The sequence below is a fragment of the Bombyx mandarina genome, chromosome 23, assembly GCF_030267445.1.
Source record: "Bombyx mandarina strain Sakado chromosome 23, ASM3026744v2".
Taxonomy (NCBI): domain Eukaryota; kingdom Metazoa; phylum Arthropoda; class Insecta; order Lepidoptera; family Bombycidae; genus Bombyx; species Bombyx mandarina.
The window spans coordinates 8,998,974-9,019,027 of record NC_143229.1 but is presented as its reverse complement, the minus strand read 5'-3'; the positions used below and the strand labels follow the sequence as shown (position 1 = coordinate 9,019,027).

At 35.4% G+C, this 20,054-nt stretch overlaps 2 protein-coding genes across 3 annotated transcripts in view; both read left to right on the top strand.

Moving 5' to 3' along the window:
- Positions 1 to 4,377: 4,377 nt before the first annotated feature.
- LOC114245602 (alkaline phosphatase) overlaps positions 4,378 to 20,054 on the top strand; it is a 63,797-nt gene continuing 48,120 nt past the window's right edge. Inside the window, exon 1 of one of the 2 annotated variants that reach the window (XM_089737555.1) lies at positions 4,378 to 4,516. The gene's annotated coding sequence lies outside the window, so the exon portion shown is untranslated. Of the gene's footprint in view, positions 4,645 to 20,054 lie in introns of both variants that reach the window. The other variant, XM_028177832.2, reaches the window with a different exon arrangement.
- Positions 15,787 to 17,472, top strand: LOC149500171 (uncharacterized). Its single transcript, XM_089737629.1, has 3 exons — positions 15,787 to 15,812; positions 16,137 to 16,363; positions 16,576 to 17,472. The coding sequence occupies exons 1-3, from the start codon at positions 15,787 to 15,789 to the stop codon at positions 17,370 to 17,372; spliced, it is 1,050 nt and encodes a 349-aa protein (XP_089593755.1). The 3' UTR covers positions 17,373 to 17,472.

Sequence of the window (20,054 nt, the reverse complement as noted above, 5' to 3'; positions counted from 1 at the left end):
ATCGATCTACGTCCTTAGCGATAGGCAAGAACGAATGGTCTTCAGGGTGATATCCGGCTTGAAATTTATACTTGGAACAAATTCCTCGACTTGATCTCTGACTCCAGTTAAATACTAGCTCTTCCAACTTGGCTTGCTAATTTCAGGTCATCTGTGAATTTTACGTGAACATTTTAAAATTAAAAAACCTGTACCCCAAGTTTTTTTTATTGCTTAGATGAGTGGACGAGCTCACGGCCCACCTGGTGTTAAATGGTTACCGGAGCCCATATACATCTATAACGTAAATGCCGCCACCCACCTTGAGATAAGAGTTCTAAGGTTTCAGTATAGTTTCAACGGCTGTCCCACTCTTCAAACCAAAACGCATTACTGCTTCACGGCAGAAATAGGCAGAAATAGGCAGGGTGGTGGTACCTACCCGTGCGGACTCACAAGAGGTCCTACCACCAGTAATTACGCAAATTATAATTTTGCGGGTTTGGTTTTTATTACACGATGTTATTCCTTCGCCGTGGAAGTAAATCGTGAACAGTTGTTAAGTACGTATTTCATTAGAAAAATTGGTACCCGCCGGCGGGAGTCGAACACCGGTGCATCGCTAGATACGAATGCACCGGACGTCTTATCCTTTAGGCCACGGCGACTTCATACCATGTTAGACCAGTCTCAAATATCCCTTATTTGCGGGGTGCTATCCGATTGACGTATTGAATGTACGTCCTACTTGTACAAAACGCCCTAGACAGACGAAGATTAGTTTGATGTGGATCTGTTTGGTAACGACCTTGGCTACAATCCAGGCTTAATAATGACATATTCGAGCCTTCGACTACGAAAGATTAATGTTTTCTTGAATTTCTGTTACTCAATACTATGAAAATGTATAAGAATTTTGTTCTTAATATTTATCGTGACCTAGATATTGCCTTCCAATATTGTATTCAATATCGTATCCAATAAGATACATGTTTATTTGTTAGTTTGTTTAGAGCTAATAAAAAAGAAATTACATACAGGAATTAATAATAATAATATAAAAAACAATACGTATAAATAATATAAAGATCACGTATAAACGATATTGCATTAAACTTTTCATTTTCCAGTCAATAAATTAATCGACACTGAATAATAATATCTCAGAGGATACGATCGTCATAAATGAATTATGCATGCCTCAATGGTGCAAGAGGGTAGAGGTTGGAATAAGTAAATTAGGTTACATCATACATAATAATTGGTTAGATGAATTTATGTTATGGAATGACATTTAAAAATGAGCACTGTGAAAATGGGAGAAAATCTATCAAGTTTTGTAATTCTTTCTGTTTATTATTATATCCATGGACACTGAGTCCTGGCTCTAACTAAAATAGACAATAGTGTTTTGTTGAGGTCCTGAAATTGCCTTGGCCATTAACGTAATTCCTTACGATCGAATGCTCCTATGGTGTCAATCATATGCTTGTGAGGTGTTAAAAGGAGACAAGCTTAGAGAATTTCGTTCTCCGATACATAAACGATGTCATAGTCTAAACATTTTCAAGCAACAGATCACAACACAGGATGCAGAGCGCAGTTCACTTTTACAAAATGCCCATATAAATACCCTAATAAACAATACCGGAACAGTTTAATAGCTAGTGTAAAACTAAACTTTTAAAAAGCCTGCAATCAAAAAAAATATTTAAAAAAAATGCCGATATGCTAACAAATGACTTATACATAATAATATAAATTTAGTATTAACCAACTAGTAGGAATAATTTTCATTTTAAAACTTGGAAAAAATGCATACTAGCTCTATTAATATTTTTTTTATAGCCTCTTTATGAGAATGAAGATGCAATAAAACCGTGTCTATCAAACATATATTTACATGTTATAATTAATAAAAATATCATGCTGAACATTTGTTAGAAAATGTTGGTCGAACAATCGTAACCTATATATAGTATTGAAAAATAAATTTTCTGTAACTGCGACTAATGAAAGCGTATTGAACTTAGTTCTTCAATTAACTATGACAAAGAGCTGATAAGAATGGATGTACGCCATGCATTATTTCAATTTACACCAACACCCCAACAGCGATTTAGGCAGATCTTGATAAACCCAATCATGCGGATCCACGACAAAAAGCAATTTAAATCTCGTTCAAACAAAATAACTTCGAACAATAACCGCAGAGGAAATTAATGTGCGAGTCCCCGGTATTATTCATAAGAATAATTAGTATTTCGATGAGTTTGTATAAAAGAAGAATTTGAATTGTTAATGTTAACAAAAAAAAAGGTGTCCATTCGACGGCTATGGAGGTTTCATTTCGAATTCCCAAATTCAATTTCACCGAGTTATTGTCCGTTGTTACCAAGAATTGCTTCGTATTATAAAAAATATCAAGGGTTCTTCAAAATTAATTTACTTTGGAGTTTCTTTAATACTTAACCAAATATTGTTATTCTAAGCTAAGACAGATCGGAGGATATCAAAATGGAGATGTTTATAGCCCCCGGGAACCACTTAACGTCAGAGTGGTCGTGGGCTCATTTCCCTACCTTAAAATGGATAGCTCTAAGAGTTAGGTTAGGTTTCAGCTCCAGTGTTCTCATAAAACTAGCTGAAGCAATTTTCAATTATCATGCTTTTATACTATATGTATTTATGGTAAAAGATACATCCGTGATATCAAATTTTCAAAATGAACGTCTTGAATTGTGATTTATAAATATTGCTTCGTATTATAAAAAATATCAAGGGTTCTTCAAATTTAATTTACTTTGGTGTTTCTTTAATACTTAACCAAATATTGTTAGTCTAAGCTAAGACAGATCGGAGGATATCAAAGGGGATGTTTATAGCCCCCGGGAACCACTTAACGTCAGAAAGGTCGTGGGCTCATCTCCCCACCTATAGCGTATTAAAATGGATAGTTTCAACTCCAGTGTTTTGTCATAAAACCAGCTGAAGCATGTTTCAATTATCATCCTTTTAAACTATATAATGTATTTATGGTAAAAGATACGTCCGTGATTTAAAACTTTTAAAATGAACATTTTGAATTGTGATTTGTAAATATGTATATGACAATTTTTAGTGTAAATGTTCTTAATTAATTTACTTAAAATCTAAAGAATCTGAATCTGTATTAAGATCTGAAGGATGTCTCATCGAAACAAAACTGTTCGCTCCCCTATTCTTGTTTCCACACCTTTAGCGCAACGGTGTTATGACTTTCTAAATAGTTTCATGTACAATAAAACTAATAAGATGTTGAATTCATGCACCACGATAAAAACGCAATGCAGTTTTGATTTGACAGCGCAATCGCTCAAACCTATACACCCACACACCCACGCACTCACTCAGACACACATAGTGCACTCACTTTAGTAACAGCATCTAATGGTCTCTCAACACTAGCTCGTGACATCTGCTCACATGCTAACCTGACCTTAGCCTAAACCTAACCTAGGAAGGAGGGAGCCTGGACATCTGTAATACAAGTCTGAATCTAATATAGACTTCAGCTGTCTCAAAGGCTAAAGTTATGGTAAATTTTAACGATGAATTGGAGTTGTACCATACCTTTAAGAGAGAAAAAAATATATTATTATTTCTTAAAACTATTTGACATAAATTTAGACCCGACATGAAATATCAGATGGTAAGTAACAAACACATAGTTCAAAGATGTATGACATAATTTTTATAAGTTTTTGTAAGCTGGTGGTAACTTGTAAGCTTTTAAAATTTAGTTTTACTGATGGTAGGACCTCTAGTGAGTCCGCACGGGTTGGTACCACCACCCTGCCTATTTCTGCCACCAAGCAGTAATGCGTTTCGGTTTGAAGGGTGGGGCAGCCGTTGTAACTATATTAAGACCTTAGGACTCATATCTCAAAGTGGGTGGCAGCATTTACGTTGTAGATGTCTATGGGCTCCGGTAACCACTTAACACCAGGTGGGCTGTGAGCTCGTCAAACCATCTAAGCTATAAATAAAAAAATCAAATCTTATGCAGCGAGCTTAAATAATGTGAATGGGAAATATATTTACGTAACTAACTAGTAATTTATATGTATGAAAATTTTCAACGCGCTTGAAATGTCTTTTTTAACCGTCTGAATTGGAAAATAGTTGAGAAATAAGAATTTCTTATGCAAAATATATAAGATTTTTATTTTTCAGGTATAGTTTCTTATTGGTGGTGAATTATTAAGAATCTGACCTATTTAATTTTAGAATTCTTATTATTTCGTTTTGCTAAAGCAAATTTGTTTATATTAATTCCTGCCACATTAATTTTTCTATGTTAATTTTAGTAGTGGCATTGTATTGAGGACGCATGCGCGTAACATTTTCCCAGTGAAATCGCCAGTGTGTACTGACAGCCTCTTGGAACCGGTCCTGGTTGTCATATCGTCCTAAAATATTACGAAAACATATTTCATTTATTCATTTATTTTTTTGAAATTCGATGTTGCCGAAGTAAATTCTGAATAAAAGTTTTGTAAGTTCGTACTTTGAAGAACTTTTGTAGATGCTCTTAAGTTTGTAGATTTGTGTGCTTTATGTGCGTGAAAAAGTGTAACTTTTGTGTAGTTGTTTAAAATATGAAAGTTACTTTTGGTTTTACCGGTGAGTGAAAAAGTTTCATTTTTTTTATTTTTTTACCGCTTCTTAAATCTGAAGAAGCAAAACTGGTAGTGAAATAATTTTGAATAATATTAGTTTTTAACATGTTTGTTAAATGAAAGCGAAAACATATTGTAGTTAAATATAATAATTACTATCTTAATAATACATAATATTTGAGATTTCGCGATATTCTCGATTTAGAATTACATACTTAGTTTTAACTTTCTTTTTAAAACAGGATTAATCGTAGTTTCCCAATTAGAAATCAGCTCGGATCTAAAGTTTTAAAGTAAGTAGTACATTCTACACACATATATATATATATATATGTGTTATCTTTTTTTGATGAAAAATGGTTGCTACCACTCACGGAAACAAGCTATTCCGTTTTCTATCGTAAATCATCAACTGCACCAGCCTGCGTTTCTAAGCTACGAGTACTAAATAATACTTTTGCATAGTACAAGGAAGCGCCTTTCATCTTAAGCCTCAAACTAAACCTTTACCCAAAAATATTAACTATTAACATTAACGTAAAAGTCTATTAAAGTGGGGTCGACTAACTTCTAATCTACCAAGAAAAAAATACCTTCGAATTTCTTTCAAACAAAGTGAAATAATGCGGCAGGAATGACGAAGTATTTACGTGTCGAAATTTATTCTTTGGCATCATTTTATTATAACAGTATTTACATTGATTACATTGTGCGACTTAAGACATTTGTAAAATAAATAAATAAAAAGAAGCAGAGTTTATTTGAAAACCTCGAAGATTTAAAAATAAAATCGTCACAGAATCACGTTGAGACTGCCCTCGGATTAATTAAAAATGTACGCAAAACAGCATACATTTTCCAACTTTTAAGTAGCAAGCATTCATAAGCGGATACAAATTGATGTCTATTTTATTTAGGGACTGGCTTTGACTCATCTAAAATGAACGGCTTAACCCAATTCAAAGGGTTACGTTTGCGAAAAATTCACCTATCTATCTATCTATCTGTATATATAAAAATGAATTGCTGTTCGTTAGTCTCGCTAAAACTCGAGAACGGCTGTACCGATTTGGCTAATTTTGGTCTTGAATTAAATAAAGTTTAGGTCTTTTATTTATCGATTGAGGCACTACGAAATCTGCCGGGTCAGCTAGTTTTAAATATAATTGTAAATCTTTTGCATGGATATCTATGGTCTAATACAAGCTTTTTGAGCTGAGAGCATTAATGCCTTTTATGGCTTGGCTGGTTCAGCTTTTATTTAGTAGACCGTATATGCGATCCTGGATATTTCGAGTGATACTATTACCCTACCCTTTTTATGGATAAACAAGCTAACAGCTCACCTCAAATTCACAGTCATATTGCATAATTGCAGCCCCACTGCTTAGTGATGTCCCAACGCATCACTATTTCGCTCCCTAAATATCTTGTCAAACTCAGGATACTGATGATAAGGAGTTTGGCAAAGTCGCAGGGTTAGCTACAACTATGCAGCGTATTTCTTCCGATAACATACTTTCGTTTGCAATTTGAAGGGAAGCAGAGCATTTGTACCATAGCATTTGAGACCCCAAGCTGTGACAGAACGTAATTTCGGAAGGTGTACAACAGGACTCACGTTTTGGTGTCTACTAGTAAGCTAGTTTTGTTTTTATTGCTGTTAGGCAGACGAGCATACGGTCCACCTGATGGTGAGTGGTTACCGTCGCTCATGGACATCAGCAATGCCAGGAGCAGAGCCAAGCCGCTGCCTACCGTACACGATATACAGCAACACTAGAAAGTATTCATCATAGTTTCAATTGAGCAACCCATCTTAAACATGAGCTTTAACATAAACTTTCCATGGGGAGTGCTCTGAGAATTGTTTGAGATGATTCCATCATCTCGTTTTTACCATCGCACCGTTCACCACAGGAGTAGAGTTCATCCATACTATCTGGAGCTACTGCGTTCATCCACAGTGCGTTTCCAGATATCTTTTTTGCCACGTACCATCCGGCTTTGGAATGAGCTCCCCTCCACGTTGTTCCAGAGCGCTATGACATGTCCTTCTTCAAACGAGACTTGTGGAGAGTACTTAACGGTAGGCAGCGGCTTGGCTCTGCCCCTGAACTTGCTGAAGTCCATAGACGATGGTAACCACTTACCAACAGGTGGGCTGCTGAGCTGCCTACAGGGGCAATAAAAAAAAGAGCTTTCTCAAGTCTATCATGACTGCTTCGCGGAAGAAATATGCAGGATCGTGGTAACTTACATATGTAGGCTCCGCAATATGTCCAACAACCAATAAAGAAAATTGCTATCGAATAATTAACAGGTTATATATTTACTCACGAGGATTAATACATCGCTAACATACGAAGTTCGGTAATGATTCGTTCATAGCACTAGCTTCTTATTGTGCAACTTAATAATCATCACACTAATTTATATCCTGATTTACCATCTAATTCAAGGCCGTATTTCTCGAGAGGTCTCCGTTAGTACAGATAGCCGGTCGTAAAGGTGTAAGCCAAATCAAGCAGCAACACAAATACATTTTATTACCTAGGAGATATGGGGGAGTAGGCGACAGATAGTTAAACTTTCAAACGTTTATTACGTTACTCAGTTTGCTTTTTCGATACCTGATTAGCAACCGTCTCCTTCGTTTGTAATTAATAGTGGCAAGGGTAAATCTGTCAAAAACCTGACTCGCGCTGACAGTATAGTACATTGGTTAAATAATACGTGACTTATATATTTTAACTTTATCTAATCACCGGTAGCGGCACGTCCTGTCGTAGCTAGAATAACCCCTTAGACTACCAGCAAATAGGTAGGAAAAAAAATTGGTAGCGTTCAATTGCGTCAATTTTCAAAAACCTTCAATTTTTACCTACTCTTAAGATTAAGCAAAAGAAAGCCTGTGCATGTGTGATAAAGTTACCGGTATAAATATATGTATATATTATTTTAATATATATACTATATAAATATAAATACGATAAATAATACGATCTTATTTTTTTCCGCTGCCGTGGTGGTAATTGATGTATTTTTAAGTAACATTTAAAAATATATTATTCAAGGAGTAATAAGTATAGTAGTAGTGCATAACTATGAAAACTGTAAAATATCCGTAATCGAATAAACGTAAGCTTAAACAGTAAAACTTAGGAGCACAAAATTGAGACTTCGATTTCTCGCAAAACATCATGTTTTCTCTCTATAAGTTTTTTTTATTGCTTCGGTGCGTGAACGAGCTCAGCGCCCACCTGGTGTTAATTGATTACTGGAGCCCATAGACATCGATAACGTAAATGCGCCACTTACCTTGAGATATAAGTTCTAAGGTCTCAAGTATAGTTACAACGGCTGCCCCACCCTTCAAACTGAAACGCATTACTGCTTCACGGCAGAAATAGGGAGGGTGGCGGTACCTGCCCGTGTGGACTCAGAGTTTAGCTTTACCAAAAAATAAACATACGCCGTAAAATCGTTTGGGGATAAAACACGTATAAACAATTCTAACGTTTCCTGCTAGTTGTTAGTACTATTTTTCTGAAGTAATTAGCGTTTCTGAATTACACGAAATTTGTTGTGGCAGGTGCAAATTTTACATTGGAATGGACTTGAGTGAAGGCAGTCATTTATTTTATTTAATTAAAGTGCCCTTTGCAGACCTCATTTCGGTTGGCAATCGATCAAAAAGATTTCACTCTAATCCGAAGCTCTCTACAATTGAACGGAAAACGAAATTTAGAGGGGCTTAAAAAGTAGTTTAGGTAAAGTGTGAGATTTTCTCGGACTTGATTATGTTTTAAACCGTGCTTTTCTTAATTCCATTGAAAGAAAGTGAAATTAACTATCGGTAACTTTGAGTCGTTTTATCTTATGTCTACCTAGATTCGCTAGTGACTGACAGTGGTGGTTGGGAAGACGATATTAAGCGGCCCATAATCATAACGCAATCAGCCATAGATAAACTCGCAAAAATATGGAAAGACCGGAATATCACCAAGACTACCAAGTCCGAATGGTAAGGGCACTAGTGTTCCCCATCCTTTTACGTGGGGATGAGACCTGGACTGTCAAACAAAGAGAAATAAGAAGAATCAATGCATTAGAAATGTGGTGCTGGAAAAGGATGCTCCGTATATCCGTAACGCTTCGATCCTAAAAGAATTTAATATCTCTCAAAGGTTGTCGTCAACATTGCAATCCAGGATTCTTTGATAAATATATTTGGACACGTATCGCGATGGCCAACAGACTCTATCGAGAAACTTGTTGTTCAGGGTAGGGTCAATGGTAAAAGACCTCGTGGACGAAGCCCCATGCGCTAGACTGATCAGGTGAAAGACCTTACTAAACCCCACTAAACGAGTGCGTGCGCCAAACCTCTGTTTGCAAACTATGAAAAACATCTGTCAAGACTTTAATAAACAAGAATTCCACATGGCCACGACTGCTCTGCCAAGAGTAACCGACTATGATGATGAACTTTGAAAAGTTACATTAAGTGCGTGCTTGGTATAAATTCGTTTCGTATAAATGACTCGCATTGAAACATGAACAAGCTTTCATGTAATTTCTATTAATTTTTATTCCCCACTACGACCCTGTTGTTATATTTTGTGTAGATTTCTAATGTTTTGAATATCGGGGATTAATATGATTACCATATGAATTAACCTGGACCAAATTTCGAGAAAAATTTACCGTGTTTTATAGGCGATATCATTTCAATAAACTACCTATCTACCAAACTTCTTTATTTGTTTAGATCGGTAGATAAGCGAATATCTTTCACTGTTACCGATCATCCTAGACACATATATTTTTTACCTTAAGGCCAGAATACGTAAGGATTTTATGTGGGAGATTCCGTACTCAAATGGAATTTAATAAGTACCAATTTTAGATTATTGTTATTGGTGCCTGAACTCGAGTCCAAGAGAGAATGAGAAGGGAAAATGCGAATTTAATAAGTCTGCAAAATATTGTTCTAACTTGAATAGTTTTTAATGATAATTAAAAGTTTGTTCCACAAAACTAATTAGTTCGTATGTTTCAAAGGAGCTTGGAAGTAGGACATGGGCATCAATTATTACCACGTCAATGCCGTGTCGACACAATGTAATATTTACGTTGAAGGAAATACAGTATACCTTCTGGCGGGAGGTCAAGTGCTCTTGACAACTACCAATGAAATCAGCAAATAGCGTTTCGCTAAATTTATTTACGAATAAAGTATGTTTTCCAAAAAATTACCATATCTACTAAATATAAAAAGAGTTCATTAATTGCTTGAAGACTTTGCATTAAAATAAATAAATAATTACAAAATATTTTAAATGGGTTCAGTATTATTCTCGATACGTTTATTAGCCCCTTTCGTCTATTGTATTTTCTGTGACAATCTGTAAAATAAACTACAGTAACGCGTCGGAGCAGACACGCACATTTTTTTGGATTCATTCACATTATTAATAAATCAACCTTTTAATTAAAATATATACTTATATATACATATTTTCAATCTAGGTTTCGTCATAATTTATAATAATTAGTACCTAATACCAAAGAAAACTAATTTAGTAGCGATAGATTTCAGCATTAGCTTATTGATTATTTTTAGGTTTGAATACGAGTCTTTTTAAATTTTTTATTAGTTTGTATTGCTTAGATGGATGGACGAGCTCACGGCCCACCTGGTGTTAAATGGTTACCGGAGCCCATATACATCTATAACGTAAATGCCGCCACCCACCTTGAGATAAGAGTTCTAAGGTTTCAGTATAGTTACAACGGCTACCCCACCCTTCGAACCGAAACGTATTACTGCTTCACGGCGGAAATAGGCGGGGTGGTGGTACCTACCCGTGCGGACTCACAAGAGATCCTACCACCAGTGATTACGCAAATTACAATTTTGCGGGTTTGGTTTTTATTACACGATGTTATTCCTTCACCGTGGAAGTCAATCGTGAACATTTGTTGAGTACGTATTTCATTAGAAAAATTGGTACCCGCCTGCGGGATTCGAACACCGGTGCATCGCTACATACGAATGCACCGGACGTCTTATCCTTTAGGCCACGACGACAATAAATGCTGCTACAACGTAAGTTACTTCGTGACTTGAAGTATAATGATATGTCTCAATTGTATAGAAATTACGCGAATTATAATGTATGCTGGTTTTGATTATTATTACACCATTTTACTTCTTAATTGTGGGGGCTATTTGTGAATACTTGTTAAGTTCGTATTTCACGTACGGTAGGCAGCGGCTTGGCTCTGCCCCTGGCATTGCTGAAGTCCATGGGCGACGGTAACCACTCACCATCAAGTGGGCCGTATGCTCGTCTGCCTACAAGGGCAATAAAAAAATTAAAAAAATCTTTGGAAAAATTAGTACCGGCCTGCGGGTTTTGAACACATAGTCGCATTGCTCGATACGAGTACACCGGGCGTCTTAACCTCTAGGCCAAGACTACTTCTATTGATGACTACTGATACTGTATGGTGAGTATTGAATAATCGGCAGCTCTCCGCACTATTCTGGTTTTTAACACGCATTAGAGGACTACTGGTATGTACTTTATACAAATGAGGCCCAATATTATTATGAAATATAAAATCTTAATCTGTCCTGAAAATAAATAATGAGCTTTTTACATCAATTATAATAAGCTAGGCATTAAACCCTCTAAATTTTATAAGTTTGCGTAATTATTGATGGTAAGCACGGGTAGGTATTCAAACCTTGCCTGTTTCTATCACAAAGCAGCCATTTGTTTGAAATGTGGAACAATAGCTCTACTGTAAAATCGACCTTCTGTCGCGAGGGGAGGTGACGGAATTCACGTTCAGTATTCATAGGTTCTCGCAGTCTATCAACGTCAGGTTGGATGTGAACTCGTTCCTTCGGTGAAGCCAAAAAAAAGTATCATTGAGAGCAATGTTTCTCTTTGTAATCACGATAATTACGGCTGTCCCGTCCTTAAAACCTATAAACTTGAATTCTGAACGACAGAAATGAGAAACAATCGGGCGGGCTCATAGCTTGCTCCACCACCATTTATTTGTAATGAACGAAAACAATCTATAATGAAATGATTATAGTCTTTATTATTAACTAACTTTTGCCCGCGACTTCGTCCGCGTGGAATAGTTCACAAATAATGCTTTATTTTAGAACAAATTTGGTTAGCATCGAAAACGTTATAGTGAGCCAACCTTAACATATTATAGACATATGCTGTCGCGGACTGTTTTTTAGATCTTTTGAAGGAGATCAATTCTGTTATACATTATTTTAGCGAAACTTTAACCGTTTCTGTAGGGCACGCAGCGGAAGTTCTCAAAAGGAAAAAATACCCCGATTTTGAAACATTCTTTATTGGTGCTCCGCTTGTATAGGTATTAGTGTAATGTTATAATATATATATAACCTATAGCCTTCCTCAATAAATTTGCTATCTAACACTGAACGAATTTTTTAAATCGGCCCAGTAGTTCCTGAGATTAGCGCGCTCAAACAAACGAACTCTTCAGCTTTATAATATTATTATAGATCTTTATTATTTCATAAACTTTATATCACGTATTTGTGTACCTTGAACAATATTCTGTTTATAAATAATACTTGGTGTTTGAAGTTTTATCGTCCGAGCTTACTAAGCACATATTCTAGTGACGGCGAATGCTTCAGGAAATAAACCGAGTGTCTTCCGGACATATTCCAAAACGTTTTCTCAGCGCTTCTAAAAACACGTTAACCTATTTTCTGTTGACAATACCCGCATCGTATGAATAACGTGTTTTTATCATTCACTTTTACTTAGCTTACTATTCTGAACACATTATTCTATTTAACGACTATGTATCTAGAGATTTGTCAAACATTTTCCGTTCCCGAAATTAATGGGCAAAATTCTCTCTGTCGACCCAGCAAAAACTTTTAGCTCGCCTACTTTTTGTTAGATGTCCTGAACAGATTATTGCGCTAACGTGCTGCCTCTGATTTAGTAGGGCGTAGGCTAAATGTTGTGGCTTTACTCTGTCATCACAAGACCGACCTTTTGTTTGATATGACAGATCAAATACTAGATGCCGTGATTTTTTTTTTGAAATTTCGTTCAAATAAAAATTATACTGTATACTAGGGTTATGTTCTTCTTTTATATAATAATAATATGTTATATGGAGTGCTAACGGCTATAGTACTATTTCGGATGTAAGTGATTAAGATATGATAATTTACTTTCTAAAATATTTATCTAAAAATGGGTTCGGTGCCTTAAAAATAGGCAACGTAAGGAATTTCACAGGAAATTTTTATAGATCAAATATGAGTAGAAGGGCACTTGATGTGGTCATCACGTATCCACCACCACCACCACACCACCACCACCATTTATTTTCCGTAGATTTCAATAAAATCAACAATGATAATACCGCTACCCACTTTGGAGCATGAGTTGAGTGAGTCTAGTCCATTGTATAGTACAGAGGCTGCAAAAATAGGCAGAGTGGTAGTACCTACCCGTGCAGGCTCATAAGACTCCCTATCAATAGTAATTACGCAACTTATAATATTGCCGGTTTGATTCTATTACACGATGTTACTCCTTCATCGTATTAGTTAAGTACTACTCTGTCATGTAAGTACCGGGAAGAGATCAATATACACAAAACGTTATTTATTCATCCAATTTTTTTTTCACTTTCAATGTATGCTCCTATGCTCCTTGATAAACGATACACTTAGGCCAACTAATAACCCAATTATCAAAACATTTTTTAAACGCTTTTTCCAGAATTGTGTTTAGTTGTTGCGCGAATTCTCCGATAAGTCTTCTACCGAATAGAAACGGGTGCCATTAAGTGGTAATTTGAGTTTAGAAAAAGAAGGAAGTCGGCTGGATAGCTGATGAATATATCGATGGTATGTGTTGAGTTTTTGGTAAAAAAAATCGTTCACAACGATGGCCTTCTGTGAAGGCGAATTATTTAGTGCTAAATCCGAGAATTTTCTTTGCACGAAACTAACATTTTTCGTCAAATTCGCTCTCTTGAGTATCGCATAACGCTAAAATATTTTTATTTATTTACGGTTTGACCTTCCGATAAGAATTCTGAGGGCCCAACACCGCGATGGTCAAAGAAAACGGTCAACATGACGTAGAATTTTGATCTACTTTGACATGGTTTTTTTCGGTTTCGGTTCAGTTCGAAGGCGCCACTCCGAAGTCTGCCCCCATGTCTAGTTTCCATGTCAACTTCGTAAATCCACATTTCATCAACAGTAACAATTCTTTTCCTGAATGTTCGGTCGGAATTAACCCGTTTCAGTATATGCTCAGCGGCTCTTATGCGATTGAGTTTTTTGAAAAAATTCAGGACTTTTGGGACTAGCCGAGTGGGGCAGCACTTTCCATACCCAAGTGATAATTTAACATTATACTATTGGTAATGGTAGTTGAAGTAAAGACATAATATTGATTACGAAGAAAAATCGGTCGAAAAACCAAGGATCGAGATACCATATGATTCACATTGGCCTTCCTAGCTAACAGGTCACTGGTGCCTCGCTCTTTATATTTTACCATTACTTTAGTATCCGCTAAGTTCTGTACAATATCGATGCATTAACACATATAATTATATGGGTCTATGATGTTGTTACTGTATTACCAAAACCCACGTCTAGACAAAGGGTAACGAGACACGAATTTTCATTCCACTCACGGAATAACCGCGATCACGTAAACTAGATTGACAACAGTGAGGTCCAACAAACCAATTATATTTATCTGTCCCAAGATTGTGGTTTATTGCAGCACTTTTCTTTACGATACTCGAGTTGCTTATCTGTCTTTTAAAATTTTAAAGTAAATAGCCCCCTGGGAAGAACTTTTTTTATCACGATGATTGGCTTAACCAAATCTTTGAGTCGGATTTTGGTCATTACGAAAGAATTTGTATTTTTTTTATTGCTTAGGTGGTTGGACGAGTCTACAGCCCACTGGTGTTAAGTGGTTACTGGAGCCCATAGACACCTACAACGTAAATGCGCCACCCACCTTAAGATATAAGTTCTAAAGTCTCAACTATAGTTACAACGGCTGCCCCACCCTTCAAACTGAAACGTATTACTGCTTCACAGCAGAAATAGGCGGGGTGGTGATACCGCGGACTCACAAGAGTACCACCAGCTACCAGCAGTAAAGATTGATTGAAATAGTGAAAACTTTATCCTTTCAGTCACAGAATTATTTGAATTTAGGGTTTCATTCCCACTTTTTTTGGTATAACTTATAATGACAAGCGTGCAATTGATTTAAAGGCAGCGGTCGCCAATTGTATTAACTACGTCAATACATTGTTTTCACCAACGAAAAACCTGTAATGAAAAGTGAATGCCTCTTCATAGGTCAGTGGTATTGGTTTGGAACGTGTGGAATACTTAATTCATCCTGATACCATGCTCTTGTTACCGCTAGAAAGGACCACAAAAGACACAGGAATAACTAAGGACAAGATGCCACTTACCACTAAGAACTGTTGTCAAACCTATCATGAAGAAGAACATGTTTTGAATACATGTACCTATAAAGTATCCCAAATATTGATTAATACAATAATTCACAGAATGGATTATTTTTTTCTGAAATCGTTTGAAACAATAACCTCATTTATGCCTACAAAATGAGCGGTAATGAGCATCCACCCCATACTGATTACACTTGACTGTGGCATGACTAAAACACTATGTAATTAATAAACAAAAATATTTACTTTAAATAATTATGAATATAGAATTTTCTTTGCAAACAAATATGCAATAATAAATAACAGAATAGCTTTATGATGACTATAAAAGACAATGAGTGAAATTGCATCGAGATTATTTGCATTATGATTTTGGTTTAAGTCAACTGCTTCGTATTAATTTCAGTGGGCCTTATTTTATTTACCAGTACAAAGTCGAGACATAGTCAAATATTAAATTTGTTTGAGAATAAAAATAAACCTAAAAACCTATGTAGCTCTGATCAGTCATTGACCAAAACATTTTCGGAGAGTGATAGATAAAATACAAAATTTGTAATGTTCAAAAAATAAGTTCAGCAATTTAATAGGAAAAATGGCGATTTTACAATACAATTTCAGGTACAATTTGATTCTCCTTGTGATATATTATATAAACTGTAACTGTAACTATAGCAAACAGTTCTCATTTAGAACGATAATAACACGATTAATAAAATAAAAAGTGTAATTTATTCTTAAATTTGATAACAACTCAATATCAGAAACAGTTCACTAATTTTTTTCTGACAAGATGTTTAATGGTAACTCAATTCATTGTCCTAATGTTAACCATTTTTGAGACAACTTCATGAAAATTATTTGTTCGAATCGAATCCCTCAGGGTTTTTAATCTGAACACAAATTGTATTCTCAATTTGAAGTGTGTAATTAATTCATTTTTAGGATCACTGTAATTATTTTACTAACGTTGCTGATACAAAACGGACTGGCATTTTGGGATATTGGGACAACAACAGTATTACCAACAAATACTGATACAGTTCCAAGACAAAGTTTTTTTCGATGGCAAAGGACTGAATTTGAATATTTACGATTTTGGTTTCCATATTGGAATTGGCGGGATATCACATTCAGAAGATGCCTGAATGTTGTAGCAGGAGTTTCTATAGGTACCCAATTTTTCTTTATTGATTGTTTTCAAATCATTCGTGTCACACTTTGATGGTCTGATAGCCCACCCAGCCCCAGGTTTTTTTACTCGTAGATATCAATAATTCCAGAGATGTGACAGCTTTGCTGCTTCTAAACTCTGGCGTGGTTTGCTATATAACTTTGAAACGAATAATTTGGAAAATATCAAAACTACAGCTTAACATTTCAGATTTCCTCCCGTTGAGTACAGCACTAATATTGAACCGTAGAATACTAATAACAGCAGCAAATTTTATAGAGCCATATTTGACGCGACAAAGGGATATACGAATTTGGGCTCTTGGAAGAACTGGTTTAAATTATACGCCATACAGATATCGAGTTTGGACCGTTCAAAGGATATTCCCTAAAAGTTTAAATCCCGAACATTATCATGGTCCCCGCGGGCGTCATATCACAAGACACGACATTGCCATAATTCACACATTGGACCAAATGTATATATACAGTTATCAACCGACTCGATATCATTACGCCTACAGAACCTTTCTGCCCAAGAAACACGACAAACTTGTCAATGTGATCTGGTATGTTGGATCAGGCTTCGAGAGTATGATCCACCTTTTACAAAATTACAAAATAGTATACGCTTACACAGAGAAAAACAATGTTGTTGATTGTTCAAATTATTTACCGAAATGGTGGGGTAAATTTATTTGTGTTAGAAATGTCCATGGCCACAAAGGTATACAGAATGGTGGTGGATTTTTCTCTGATATATATTTGGTAGGGCTAGGTTGTTTCGAAATAAGATATAACGATGATAGAATTATGGTTTTCACTGATCTAAGATATTACATTGATTATATTTATACACATGCTCAAATTGAGCCTGCTGAATATTATGAGTACGCCTATCCACAGTGGTCGGTCTACTTAGGAACATTTTATCATCTTGGCTCTAATGTTAAAGTAATACCATCACATCAAATTCAAGACGATCTTTATCCATATGGCAAGAAATAGCATAGAAATTTAAATGCACTGTTAGTAAGAGATCTTTAAAAGTATTTTAATATTTGACATATCATATTGTTGTTAGTCGATTATTTTTACATATAAAACAATCAAATCATACACTGACTCTTTTTTTTTTTAAAACACAAAGACATTCATTTATCGTGATACTTAATTAGTTCAACGGGAGTTTTTGAGTCTTTGTATAAAAATAGAATTAGGCACGAAGAGATAATAGCGAAAATGCTGAACAGAAAAATATATGTAAATTGACTGATCATTAAAATTGAAATATCACTATATTTATTATGTAATTTATGTAAAAAAAAGTATTATATTCTATAATATTATAATATAAATTTTGGTAAGGAAAAAAGTTTTTAAGTTCTTGTTTAAATTTGTTATCCTTAACAATTAATTGCATTATTAACGTTTTTAATAGGAAATGTGTATTTCACTTTTTTAACAATTCTCTACTTCTAAAATCGTTCCAGGTTTGGGAAAATGAATTCATGATCTTAGGTTAAATGTTTTCGGAGTCCATAAGCATAACAACGTAAATGCCATACCCATAAGACTGAAATTTCAACTTTACAACTCTGAAATATTAATCGGAATATAGACTATGTCCAGATATAATAACTGTAATATAGCAACTGAAGCACACAACTGCTTTACAAAAGTACAAGTCCGGCCTCGCTCCCATCTCTAGGTTCCCAAATACCAGAGACTTTCATGTGACTGCATACAGGAGACGGTCGTTCAGATTGTCACTAGTCTCGTTCTCATGGATCGTTTGGAATCCCGGGGTATACTAGAGGCACTTGTATTCTCTGTTCTGTTCTGTCCTGTATGTTTGTCGGGGAATGCTCTGAGATATTGACCGAGATCGTCCCTTCATTTTTTTTTATTAATTCAATTTTATCCACAAGAGTTGACGGGCGTAATTAATGCCTAAAGTATTTAGTCCGCCATTTTTACCAACGCAGCTCTCGCTACCGGAGCAGAGCTCATTAATACCATCTGGAACCGCTGCGTTTATCTACAGTGCGATTCCAGAGGTGTTTTTTGGCACGTACCTACCATCCGGGTCTGGGATGAAATCTACTCTACGGTGTTTTGCGAGCGCTATGGCATGAGATTCTTCAAATGAGACGTGCAGAGAGTCCTCAGGAGTAGGCAGTGGCTTTGATCTACCTCAGGCACTACTGACGCCCATGAATACTTAGCTCAGTACCAACAATAACAATAAAACACACGTTCACTTTAACAGTAAATGGTATTGTCAATAATAGTTTGCCCGACTAATTAACAGAGATTTGCAACCTCGGCTTCGACGAGCCATCGAGTCATCAATGGCTTTATATATAAAAATTATACTTACTTATATTTATAATGATATGGAGTACTTCAGAATGAATAAAAAATAAAATATTATACTTAAATTGAACTTTCTGTTATATAATAAGAAAACAACATTTTAAGCCCTTAATCTCTTTTAAAATTAATATAAAATTTAAACAGTATTATTATATGTACTATACAAAACTGAACTCTCTTTTCACTGAATGTGAGACAGGTCAGTGATTCCGTCTAAGAAAAATCTTTTTTTAAAACTAAAGAGTTTTAAAGTTTTTCAATAATAAAGGTTTTTCTTTACATAGGTACTAATTTTTCATACAGGCAGCAGATTTTGGTTATGATATTATTGCTAATAAAAATAGAAAGTCAAAGTTAAACAACTTCATGTGCTTTTGGATGAAATAGGATCAATAAATGTATATTTTCATTTCTTACAATTTCTTTCCTTCGTCTTCGGAGAACACTCGAATTTTTTTTACAAAAACTCCTGACGAACAACCAACTTTTATGAAAGCTGCGAGTTTGTGTAACTTATTTGTTTAACAGGAGCTGTTTTTCTGCAGTTTCATCTTGTTTCTCTACTTTAGAACAAAGATCTAGATTTACTCTAGACCCATCTGAGACTAAGCGGTTGCTAGATTCCAAAATATTAGGTCTTTACCTTACGAAAATTCCGTTTAGTATACAGAAAGGTAAAAAAAACCAATATGCAAGTAGGTCGGCAGCTGGACTCTGCCCCTGGCATACGGTCCACTCACCATCAAGTGGGTCGTAAGTTCGTCTGCTCCTACAAGGGCAATAACAATATATATATGCAACCACGGTATTAATGCATATCTGGCAGCGTAGTTGTAATCCTGCAATGACTTTCTTGAAAAAGTCATAATATATGCCTCTCGGGTATTGAGTTTTTTCCCTGCTAAAAAGCTATCCAAAGTAGTAGATGTATGATGATGTATGTATGCACATTATTAGTACAGAGATACAATGTCAAGCGTTCTGGTTATAAAATATTTGAAAGTTCTCAGTAAGAATAAAAGTCATTGGTATTCTGTTTTTTTTTCTCTTTGTTCCTTTGACATAGCGTGACTACAAGTAATAATGGAAGACATTTTTTTGCTATTACAAAGGCATTTATTCCCGGACGCTCGTGAAGGAAATCTTGATAGCAAGAAATTGGCAATAAAGGCAATAAAACGTAACAAGAGTAATGCTGGCTAATTCAGCTTAATTGTAAATTGCGATATTGTAACAATATCGAGAGCTTTTTAATTACATTTTATCCTTTTGAATTTTAGTGCGAAAAAAAAGAAGTAGTAGTTAAAATAC